Source organism: Typopeltis vanoorti, chromosome 8 (assembly GCF_054136105.1).
Source record: "Typopeltis vanoorti isolate ZY-2024b chromosome 8, IOZ_Tvanoo_1.0, whole genome shotgun sequence".
NCBI lineage: Eukaryota > Metazoa > Arthropoda > Arachnida > Uropygi > Thelyphonidae > Typopeltis > Typopeltis vanoorti.
In genome coordinates this window covers 131,606,456-131,619,807 of record NC_143556.1, presented here as the reverse complement: position 1 = coordinate 131,619,807, position 13,352 = coordinate 131,606,456, and the positions used below count along the sequence as shown (strand labels likewise).

Here is a 13,352-nt window from a genome sequence, read left to right as displayed (position 1 = left end):
AACACTTTCAGATATTTGGGATGTGATCTATCATACGAAGAAGAAAAAGACATAGACACTAAAATATCAAACTTTGTCAAAGTAAATGGCATAATAAACAGTATATTTAAGCCATCCCTGGTACAGAAACACACTAGAATCAGACTATATAATGTCTTGTCAAAACCAACTCTACTATACGGAAGCAAAACATGGACCATGAAAAGGAAAGATGAAAAACGAATTCAAACAGCAGAAATGAAGTTCCTCAGAAAAACAGCTGGATATACCAAGTGGGACCACAATACAAATGAAGAAATCTTACAATCCCTAAAAATCAAACCAATTAATTACTACATAAGACAGTATAAACAAAAATGGCTAGAACATTTAAATCGAATGGACAACAGCAGACTACCAAAAATATTATACAGATACAAAATAAGTGGAAAAAGAAGAATCGGAAGACCAAGAAAGAGATGGCATGAGACTGGAACAGGCCACATGGCCTATATTCCATGTTAGGAAGAAGAAGAAGAGAAGAATGAACTAAAAAGAACACTTCTCCTCTCACAACCTAGTGCAATTGGCCCTGATGACATCCATTATGAGATGATAAAACACCACCCATTATCTTCTATAGATCTTCTTCTCTTAATATACAACAGAATATTTACAGTGGAAGAGTTTATTATTATACCCTCCATGGAGTCAACAGACTCATCGTGGAAGGTTCATTCAATTGACAACATATTTATTATATACAATCTTAAAATCCTTAACATTCTTTGCATTAACAACACACTCTGGTAATGCATTTCATTCACTGACAATTCTCCATATAAAAAATCTACTCCTCACACCCTTCTTCACTACACTTTTACATAACTTCCAGGAATGATCTCTGGTTCTTCCCCTCTCACCTTCTACTCTTTTCATAATCCCCTGTGGATTAATCTGATAAAATCTTCTTGCTAACTTAGATGTCTTTATCATATCACCTCTCTTCCTCTTATTCACCAAACTCTGCAATCCATATTTCTTCAACCTCTCTCCATAGCCAGCATTCCAAACTGCTGATATTATCTTAGTCACTCATCACTGGACCCTCTTCAATGTCTCTACATCACATTGAAGACCAGGTAGGTGACCAGATCTGAGCAAAATAGTCCAAGTGTGGTCTGACCAGTGCCTTATACAGTGGCACAACCACCATTATCCTTACATGTTAGAGTACTTCTTATCATAGCAGCACTACAATGTGCAGCCTTTGCAACACTAGCAATATGCCCTCTAAACTTCAATCTATTGTCAACCATCACTCCCAAATCTCTAATCTCATCCACTTCAATATAGGACACAGCCTTATATTTCTTCACTCCAAAATGCAACACCTTGCACTTATTGATATTAAAACTACAACCTCACTCTTTTGTCCAAGTAAAAATTCTATTCAAATCTTCCTGAAGGGATTTAACATCAGCAGTGCTACTTATAATTCTTTCAACTGCGTCATCAACAAATCACTGAAGATCCCAGTCAGTCCACATGGTATATCATTTACAAACAAATGAAACAGCAGGGCCCAAGAACAGAAACCTGGGCATACCAGTGGTTACCATCTTTTTTGAGACACTGCTCCATCAATTTGCTGGTATTGTTCAGAGAGTCGATCTCTGATCCATCTAACCATTATAGTGTCTATTCTCATCCTGTGCAGCTTGTACACTAACTTATCATGTGGTAATCTATCAAACGCTTTTGTAAAGTCTAAGAATATCACCGTATATAATTCTCCCTTATCTAAGACACTTGTCACCTTATCTTAAAATGCAAGTAAATTACTAAAACAGGACCTACCCTTTACAATCATGATGACCATCATAAAGAATGCTATTTCCATCAAACCAATTCTATATTCTATTCCTTATCAATCTCTCCAACAACTTGACCAAAATCGCAGTTATACAGACTGCATATAATTGGAAACTTCTGTCTTAGAACCATTCTTGTAGGGTGGCACTATTTTGCCTTCTTTCCACTCCTTAGGAATCCTACCCGCAGCAAGACTTTCATTAAATAACCAGGTCAAGGGCATAGCCAACTGTGGTGCACATTCCCTAAGAATGCGTAGTGATATGCTATCCATTCCCACAGCCTTATTCGCATCTAACCCAACCGACATCTGATAAAATTCTGTTTCTTTCACTTCCAATTCTCCTAATACTTGCCTCTCTTCTATATATTGCACCAGATCATTTACACCAGTATGATATATGCTGATAAAATGCTTGTTGAATAATTCCACTATATCTTTTGCAGTTGTTTATAATAAATTTAGTTTAATCCTTTATCCAAGTGTGAGCAAACAAAGTTTGCACCTGAAAGTATCTTCAGGACTGGGGTAAGGTGGTACAACACCAGGGCAACTCGTTGCAAAGGTGGAGCAAGATACCAACACTCTTATCTCAGTATCTCCTATAATGCAAAACACATCTCCTTGCGGATATGTCTAATGTTATGCATTAAGGGAAGGGCCACTACCTAGACTAGTTTCGACCTTTATTGAGGTCTCTTCAGTGGGAGCCAGGCCCAAGTGGAGATACCAGGCAGAAGCATTAGCAGGTCATCTCTACCTATAGGAATTGCCAAATGGTGTGCCACCCTTTTTTAATAAATTACTCTGGATTTAGAGAAAGGTGTTGAGAGTTTATTTTTCACTTGGTTAGAGTATAATAAATTTAGTTTAATCCTTTATCCAAGTGTGAGCAAACAAAGTTTGCTCCTGAAAGTATCTTCAGGACTGGGGTAAGGTGGTACAACACCAGGGCAACACTAACACAAGCAGTGTTAGTGTTGCCTCAAGCACAGTATTCTTTGTGCTTGTCTGCATGGGTTTGTTAAAGAGAGGTCATGTTTTACACAATTGCTAATGTGCTATAATAAGGTGATGAATGTATTCGACAAGGGAGATGCATATACAGTGTTATGCTTAGATTTTGCAAAGGCTTTGATAGATTGCCACACTACATGTTGGTTACTAAACCAAATCCAATTGGATTGGATTCAGTTTAGTAACTGAATTGGATAGACTAGTGAGATGAGTAGGTGAATGGCTCTCAGACAGGTATTAGCAAGTTGTACGTGCAGGGACACTATCTCAAAACAGGAAAGTAACTAGTATGCTAAAAGAGTCAATTTTGGGACAGTTGTCATTTAATCTGTATATTGATAATATTGGGATAGGTTTAATTGGTGATATACAACAGTTTGCAGACTGTGCAAAACTGGGTTATGATAAGGAATCAAGTAGATGTTGTGGCCTTACAGGAGGACTTTAATAGATTGTATGAGAGTGGGCAACAGTATGGAACTGTCAATTTCATGTTGTCAGGTGTAAGGTTCTGAGGTAAACAACAATGGGATACTAAGTATATGGTTGGCAGGGAAATTTTGGAGAAAGTTGAGGAGAAAAAAGACCTTGGAGTGGTGGTGGACAAGGATCTGAAATTCAGAGGTTACATTGAACAAGCAGTGAAAACATCATATTGGATTATGGCAATGATGTAAAGGACCTTAACTTAAAAAATATATATAGGTTCTGCCTCCATTGTATAAGACCTTGATCATGTTTCGTATGGATTATTATACATTGATTTGGTCTCCTCGTTTTCTTGGTGATGATGTTATATGGGACAGGGGCAAGAGGAAGACTGACTAAGGTCATATCTGGTTCTTTGGGATGTAAGATATGAGGACAGATTGAGCGAATGCAGTTTGCAAAGGCTTGTGATAGGAGAAAGAGAAGGAATATAATTGAGGCATTTAAGTTGGTAAAAGGTTGTTAGCAGGTTAATGGGGAAAGGGGATAGAACAAGAGAACATCATAGAATTTGTATAAGAAGGGTGTGAGCAATGGTAAAAGGAGTAGGTTTTTTGCTTAGAGAGTGGTTAGTCAGTGGAATGCTTTGCCTTATATTGTGGTGAATGCAAATACATTATTATTATTATTATTTAACAAGACCTCATGGGGTCAAAGACTCATCTAGTAGGTCCTTTTATCTCACAAACATCTCATCATACCATGTCTTAAACACATTCAAACTCCTTGCAGACACTACACTCTCAGGCAAGGCATTCCAATCACTCACAACTCTGCACGAAAAAAACCTGCCTCAAACTCCCCTACTCACACCCTCTTTATACAGTTTCCAGGGATGACCTCTGGTTCTCCTCTGATCTCCCACTATTCTCTGTAGAACTTCTCCACCATTGATCCTATAACAACCCCTTACCAACTTGTAGGTCTCTATCATATCTCCCCTCTTCCTTCTCTCCACTAGACTCTGCAAATTACATCTTTTCAATCTTTCCTCATACTCGACATTCCAGAGGCCGGAAACTACCTTAGTCAGTCGCCTTTGGACCCTTTCCAACATCTCTTCGTCCTTCTGAAAACCAGGTGACCAAATCTGGGCACAATAGTCCATGTATGGCCTAATCAAAGCCTTATACACTGGAACAAGAATCTCCCTACTTCTACACGTCAGTGTCCTCTGCATCATTCCTAGATGTCTTTGTGTTGTCTTCACAATTTCGGCGATGTGTCCCCTAAATTTTAGATCCCTATCCGCTATCACCCCAGATCTCTTATTAGTTCACCTCCGACAATATATCCTCACCAAGCATAAATATTGCATCCCATCTTTGTTTTTCAAATTTTATAACCTTATATTTTGCAACATTGAACTCGCATCCCCATTCCCGTGCCTATTCAATCAATTTATTCAAGGCTTCCTGTAAGGACACAACATCTTCTCTGCTCTTAATGGTTCGTCCCAACTTTTCATCATCTGCAAACAACTGAATATATCCATCAAAATCTTCATTATCATTAATATATCATTAATATACAAGTTACACGGCAATGGCACTAAAACAGACCCCCCTGAGGCACACCACTAGTAACTTTCCTTTTCCTGGATATCGCTCCCCATTACACAATTTGTTGATAACTATCAGATAGCCAGTCTCCAATCCAATGCACTAATCTAATATCCAACCCCATCTGATCTAGTTTGACTGTCAACTTATCATGAGTAATCTGTCAAAAGCCTTTGCGAAATCCAAGTATATTACTGTGTATCCTTCTCCTCTGTCCAAGGAAACAGTTTATTGTAATAAGAAAGTAGATTACTAAAACATGTCCTCCCTTTAGCAAATCCATGCTGTCCATCAAAGATTTTACTATTGTTGTCAATCCAACTCTGGATCCTAGTTCTCACAAGCTTCTCCAACAACTTAACCTCAACACCTGACACACAGATAGGCCTATAGTTTGATGATTGAGTTCGATCACCTCCTTTATAAAGTGGCACAATCTTGCCCTCCTTCCACTCCTTAGGAACGTGACCATGTGCAAGACTCGTATTAAAAAAATATGTCAAGGCATGTGAACTATCGTGCACATTCCTTCAGAATATGTGGTGATATATTATCAAGTCCCACAGCCTTATTTACATCTAGTTTACTCAACTCCCCAAACACCTCTTGCTCACTTACAGTCAGTCTCTTCTCCCCATCATCAACTGCTCTTAATCTCTCCATGAAGTCACATTCACAAGTTTGAAAGATCTTTATGAACTGCTCAATAAGTATCTCCACCACACATTCTGCAACAGCTGTCTTTATACCATTTCCTCAAATCAATGTCATCCTTCCATAATCATTCTTTCTTTTGCTGGCTACATATCGAAAGATCTCCCTAGGATTCTTTTTGGCTTCATTAGCTAACTGCTGTTCATACCTCTCTTTAGCTACTCTCACCAACCAAGTCACCCTCCTTGCTTGGTCTTTGTAGACCTCATGAAATTGGTTACTTCCACTTCTGTTCAATAGCACTCCCACTCCCTTTTTGTCCCTTCTATCCTCACGAAACACATCATACCTTTCCATCTCTATTCCTGTCAGGATGTCGTCCTCATCTAACCATGTCTCACTTATTCCGACAATCTCTGGGTGCACAGAAGCAATTAGTGCGACTATTTCATCTGCCTTGTTTCTTATACTTCTAGCATTGGTATACAAACACAACAACTCATTTCTGGATCTACAGCTAGTTCCACTGATACCACTCACTCAATGTGATCTCTCCATGCTGGACTGGGGCCATTTCCCTTTCTGCTTCTTCATTTTAGAACCCTTTGCAATTCTGTCTGTTTCCTCTTGATCCCTGGTCATACCATTACTTTCCTGCCTACACATGCTCTCACCTCCTCTTGGAGCATCCACCTTTCTCACGCTGTGTACCCCTGTCCACCCTGAGCCTCCCCATTTCCCTGCTCCTCTTGCACGCCCATTCTCTCATTTTCTATACTCATACCTTTCACTTCCCCATTCATTTCCACTTCTTCAATCTCTCCTGTCTTACTCTCCTGCTCTTCCACATCACTCCCCTCTCGATCTGATTCATTCTCTCTATTCACTTCTCTACTTTCCAGCAGCAGTCTCTCCAAGCGACTCACACCATAACCACTCAAATGCAGTCCATTGTTCCCATACAGCTCACTTCGTCCCTCAAACTCATTCGACACATTAACAAACTGTACTCTCAGCTCCTCACACATTTCAGCTAGCATATCATTCACAATCCTTCCTCTCCGCCTCATTTCACCCCAATCATACCTAGCAACACGCTGACTACCCTTCCTGTCACACTAATCTCTTTTATCTTTCCAAGCAGTCTCCTGACATTCATTTTGACATGCTCTTTCTCTCTCAAATCATTTGTACCAATTAATACAATTAACTCTTTTGCTCGCTCCCACCTCATATTCAACGCCTCAATCACTCTACTCGTTTTACCGCCTGGAAAACATACCTTGTGCATTTTATCCTCTAGCACACCTTTAATAATGGAGTTGCCATACAATGCCACTCACTCATCTTTCGTTAACTCTTTCATGCCATCATGATTTATTTTAATAGTTTTGACCTGAATTCTCTTAATTTCATTCCGCATCCATTTCATTTCTTGCTTCATCCAATCCAATTCACCTTCCGAACCCTCACAACACATTCTCTCTATCATTAAATCTTTCTAACTCTCTACCCCCTCTTCTCACTTTCCCTCTCATTCATCCTTCTTTGTTTCCGTACTTTCGGTCCAACATACATCCAGCTTTCACTATCATTCTTCTCGCTTTCACTCTCATTTATCTTTCTTTGTTTCCGTACTTCCGGACTAACATGCGGCCAACTTTTGCTATCATTCTTCTCACTTTTACTGTAATTCATCTTTCTTTGGTTCAGTACTTTCGTTCCAACATGCGTCCAACTTTCGCCATCATTCATTCTTTTTTCGCTATCATTTATTCTTTCGATTTTTTTTACTTGCGATTTCTGCATCACGCCATTTCTACTTTCATTCGTTCTCTCAATTTCGTTTCTTTCCGCCTCACTTTCGTCCCTTTTAACATCCGTTACGGTTGTCAAATTGCTCTTTTTCTTTTTTTCTTATTTTTAAACATTTTTTTCCTGTCTTTCTCACCATCCTTCTCTTTCAAACGTGCACTCGCGACACAATCGATACTAGCACTTTCTGTCAACAATTTCATATTCGTATTCATCAGTTCCTCATTCAGGTCACACTTCGCACATACCCTTCTTCCATCCGCACTAAACATCCACAAATCATTTATGTAATCGAAGGAATACATATAACAGACCTCACACTTAACGAAATGACTGAAATTTAAATTAAAATCATGGAATGACAATGCCGCCGCCATTTTTTTTTTTTCTCTGCAGGTTACTAGGTCTAATAATAACGATTTCGTAATTTAGTTTAGGCAAGAAAAAACCCCCACACTAATAATATCGTTAGCATACAGCGTTTACAGCCGCTCTTACTTAAACAATTATGCATATATACTTAATTATTCCTAGTAAAACTTATCTGAATCAGGAGCTCTTCAAATCGCGTCTGCAGCGCTTGGCCCACTAGCGCCCGCTTTAAACACATTGAATGTCTTTAAAGCACAGTTTGATGGGATTTGTGTGTAACAGTGTTTGTCTTCTGCAATGAGTCTTTAGACTCAATGGAGATCTGGTGTTAATAATAGTACATCAGAAAAATATACCCAGAATATTAAACAAATATAATCTCTGCACTGTTTTCAAACTTCATATGATCATCTGCCTCCCCAAAGATCAACTTCCTCTCTTCTCTGTTCCAATTGTATACACACGGTTCATTTTTTTTGCAAGATAGACTGGGAGATCTGCCCATAATATTTCACTAAATATTTTGTCCTACCTATGTCTGCCTTATGCCATAAAATTTCAAAACTACTAGTGCCATTTCCTTCCAGATTCTCTACATTGAGAGGATATAATCCATCACTTATCATAAGTTACACTCATCGCTTCCATTTCCGTTCCTATCCTGTCGAAATATGCTACACTCCTCTACTTCTTTCCTGTCAGGACATCAGCTTCGTTTCACTGAGTCTAATAAACTTTAGACAGGCTAAATCTATCAATGCAACCACTTCATTTTCTTTATTCATTACAGCCCTGTCTCTTCATGTGAGAACTCTATGTATGGTGGAGATCTACCAGTGACAGTACTGTCCCTTTTTTGTTCTTATTATTTTTCTGTGCTTTCTTCTCATAGTCTTTGCCCTAATTATCCTGAGTATGTATTCCTATCCTGTCTTCCAGACCACTGTCATTGAGATCTAACATTTTACCACTGTGTTTGCTATGCAGTACAAGCCATGGATATATGGAAATGGAGATTCTGATAGACTTGCAATACTTTGTCCTTTACTTCTGCAAAACAGGCAGTCTTGGATGACTTGTGGACTTGCCTGCAACAGTATTGTGGTAAGTCTCCTTCCATATACAGTTCAGGGACAGGGCTTGAAGCTTCCTTTGGTACTTGTGTAACTGCAGGAGTATCCCATGCATTCTATCACTATGTGCAGTCATTTCTTGATTTAGAGTTTGCATCCATGTGTAGCTCCATTGCGGATGAAGAGCTCTGTTACTGAATCAAAACTCCCTTTAGGAATGAATAATTTTTCATCCTCTTGTTTATCAGAGGCCCTCAGAAAGCCCCAGTCATGCCCAGAGATGAGTGAAACATCAACCAAAATTAAAACAAAGAAGCAAAAACATCAGAAGCATCAACAAGCAGACCAACATTTTTAATATTACACTCAACTGTGAAGAACATACACTTATGAAAATGTTTCAGGATCTCCAAAACCATTCAAGTAGCTCTGTTCAGGGAACATTCTTGCAGAAATTAAAACTCAAACCACAGAAACTCCTTCGTGCAGCATCTATTTGAGGGATATCAATGATGGTTACCCTTCACAAAACTTTAAATTACTCTTGATTAATACTGGAGAAGTCTCCTTGGCATACTACATAAAGAGATTTGCTGTGAAATGAAAGATCAAAAAGTGACCCATTAGGAAAATACTGATGTGTGAAGATGATTACCTGCTTCTCACCATGAACATTATCACTAAATTCAATACACTTAAACTGCCAACACAAAATAATTGGAGGACCATTCTCTGGATCCTCTTTCACATAGGATTAAGTGGAGGAAAACATCTATATCACATAGAAATCATTATAGGCATGAGAAACTATTTTTAGAATCAGCTATGAATTACTCTCCCCACTGTAATAAGTATGGTTGCATTAATTTGCCAAAGAAATGGGAGACTATCTATTATTTTAAGATGTGATGTCCTGATATCTTTAATTAACTTTATGGCTATTTGGTCCATAGAGGGTGCCATTTAATGACATTCTTCTTCTTATTTGACTTAATGAAGTTAAAGATCCATTTAGGAGGTTCTTTTGTCATATATGCAAACACCATCCTCTCAGGCAAGGCATTCCAATATTCACAACTCTGCATGCAAAGAACCTGCTTCTCACTCCCCTGGTCACACTCTCCTTATACAGCTTCCAGGGATAACCTCTGGTTCTCCCCTGATCTCCCACCATTTGCTGTAAAACCTCTTCACCATTGACCCTATAACAACCCCTTACTAATTTGTAGGTCACTATCATATCACCCCCTCTTCCTCCTATTCACTAGACTCTTTGTTTCCCAAATTTTAAAACTTACATTTTGCAACATTGAACTCACATCCTGTGCCCAATCACTCAATTTATTCAAGTTTTCTTGTAAGGCCACAACATCTTCTGTACTCTTCATAGTTCATCCCAACTTTGCATCATCTGCAAACAACTGAATATCCCCATCCAAATCTTCACCAATATCTGTAACATATAGGTTAAACAGCAATAGTCCTAAAACATATTCCCGAGGCACACTACCAGTGCTTTCCTCTTCTGGGATATTGCTGCCCATACACAACTTGCTGATACCTGTCAGATAGCCAGTCTCCGATCCAATGCACTAATGTAATATCCAAACCCCATACACTCTAGTTTGACTATCAACTTATTATGCCGTAATCTATCAAAAGCCTTTGCAAAATCTAAGTATACTATTCTGTATCCCTCTCCGCTGTACAATGAATTTGTCACCTTATTGTAATAAGTAAGTAGATTACTAAAACATGACCTCCCTTTAGCAAATCCATGCTGTCAATCAAAGATAATACCATTGTTATCAACCCAACTCTGGATTCTAGTTCTCACAAGTTTCTCCAACAACTTAACCACAACATCTGACACACAGATAGGCTTATTATTTGATGCTTGAATTCTATCACCTCCCTTATGAAGCAACACAATCTTGCCCTCATTCTACTACTTTGGAACTTAACCCAGTGCAAGACTCTTATTAAAAGAATATCTCAAGGCAGAAGCCAACTCCCTGGCACATTCCTTCAAAATACTTGGTGATATATTATCAAGTCCCACAGCCTTATTTACATCTAGTTTGCTCAACTCCCCACACACCTCTTGCTCACTTACAGTCAGCCTCCCATCCCAATCATCAACTGCTCTCAAACTCTCCATGGTGTCACATTCACAGGAATGAAAGACCTTTATGAACTGCTCATTTAGTATCTCCACTATATCTTCAGCAGCAGTTGTTCTTATGCCCTTTTCTCCAGTCAGTGTCATAATTCCATAATCATTCCTTTTTGTGCTGGCTACATATCGAAAGAACTCCCTAGGATTCTTTTTGGCTTCATCAGTTAACTACTGCTCATACCTCACTTTTGCTACCCTTGCCAACCAAGTCCCTTGCGTGTTCTTTGTAATCCTCATGGAATTGATTATTACCACTCTTCTTATGCTGCCTCCATAATGCCTTTTTCCTCTGTATCGCATGTTTAATCTCTTCATTCATCCATTTCACACCTACTTTATTTAACCATCCAACCCTTGGAATATATTTAGACATTGCTTCTACTAAACAGTTCTTGAATATCCCCCAAATTGCATTGATCTCTATTCTAGCTAAATCCATGCTACACCTGCAAGCTGTCAACTGAGCTCTTCATAATCACTAGCCTTGTAGTTCTACATATACCCTTTCCTTACAGAGTTCCTACACTGCCAGCAACCATCCAGGTAATCACTTCATGGTCCCTTTCACCAGCTTGATAGTGATCTGACACTCATTTATAATTATATCCTCTGATTTATTTATTTATTTATTTAACATATGGCAATCTACATGCAGTTATAAAGGTACATGTACACAAATCAATATGTATGCAAAAAGAAAGTGACAAGCAGTTGTAGTAAAACAGAGACAATTACACTTTCAATGAACAAAACACTTATAAGTTAAGATCAAGTTCTCTGATCCAGTATACAGCAGATGTTGTTGCCTCTAGGAAGTCATTTCTTTGATCCATATATGTGCAAAGACTGCACTCAGTGGAAGTATGGTGGATTGATTGATTTGGGTGCCTGCAGTCACATTCCAGTGAGGGAATTTTTCCCCACTTGGACAGTGATGAGATGATCAAATCCAAGACCCTCAATCTTCGTGTGCTCTCTGTTATATACTTTCTGAGGTAGTCAAGATCTATGTATAGAAAGGCTTAGGTGTCATTGATTATTCATAATAATGCTTCATAGTATAAACGATAAAATACTGATCAAATTATATATTTTATTCGTATAATAAAATATATTTATTAAATGCTGGATTCCACGCAGCACTGTTAAAGTACAATTAGACCTTGATATAATTGTTTGCTTTTTTTCCCTTCTTTTTTTGTATTAAGGGGAAAAAACTTCTCTTTATTTGTAGATATGCTCATACAAATCAGTAGACAATTAATTTAGTTTGAATCTGAGCCGAAATTAATCAGACAGCTTTTAATTAAATGTAAGAGTTTAGTTAAAGGAGATGAAATTAAGATTAATATCGTAAATGGATGATATCCAGAAAGGTTTAAAAATGTACTTGTCCATCTCTTTCTTGGTAGCATCCTCTTCGATTTATGGAAGAAAATGAACAAACAGATCTTTGGTTTGATATTTCTCCAGATCAGGTATGTTTAAGTTTTGGTATGCATTGTAGCTGTTTAAGTATCTAAAGTTTCTGCTAGGTAATGCAGTTGACTAAAATTCTTTTTTATGTGTGTGTGTGTGTGTGTATTTATATATGTGTGTGTATGTGTGTGTGTGTATGTATTTTTTTATTTTATTTTATTTTTTTATAGTATATTCCCTTCTGGCCAGATACTGATTCCATGAAGATGTATGTGAAACACCGTGATAGTAAAATTGTTTCCCAGCATTTTTCATTTAACATTCCCAAAATTACTGTGCTCAGAATGGATAACGGAGTAAGTAAATTATAAATAACAGTGCATGAAACAAAAGTGTAAAAATATATGTTTGTAGTATTCTTTACTTAGAATATTTATAAAAACCTACTATACTTTTTTTGTCCAGAAAAAATTCTAATTAAAAATTTAAATGAATTACTAACAAATTTTCGTTCTCTAACTACATTTAATAAAGTAGTTTTAAGGTTTATAAGTTTATATGGCATGATTGAAAGATGGAGCAGACACTCTTCATCTATCTTGTGGATGAATGAAACCAGTCTCCTGAATATGGTGATACTCCATTTTGCTACTTGTATATGGAAAATACATGACTTCTACCTTGATTTAACTTCAGGATATTCTTGAATCCCACTAATGAGACCTCAGTAAATGTCAAAACCAGTCTGGATAGTAACTCCTCCAATAATGCATAGCAGTATACTCATTTGAAAAGAAGTGTGGTTTACATCATGACATTCCGAGACAACTAACGTAAAATCAACAGCCTCATTAAGTAGATAGACTGGTCATGAAGATGTGTCACATGCAAAATTTATTTGTTTACCCTTAAGTAAA

The 13,352-nt window shown here is 37.8% G+C and overlaps 1 protein-coding gene across 10 annotated transcripts in view; it reads left to right on the top strand.

Moving 5' to 3' along the window:
* Positions 1 to 13,352, top strand: part of LOC150104358 (intermembrane lipid transfer protein VPS13A-like) — a 2,072,875-nt gene that overhangs the window by 1,631,810 nt on the left and 427,713 nt on the right. For 9 of the 10 annotated variants that reach the window (XM_090396324.1, XM_090396319.1, XM_090396320.1 and 6 more), the window contains 2 exons: positions 12,429 to 12,494; positions 12,666 to 12,791. In XM_090396324.1, coding sequence (XP_090252450.1) covers positions 12,429 to 12,494; positions 12,666 to 12,791 — 192 coding nt within the window. The remainder of the gene's footprint in view (positions 1 to 12,428; positions 12,495 to 12,665; positions 12,792 to 13,352) is intronic. The other variant, XM_090396326.1, reaches the window with a different exon arrangement.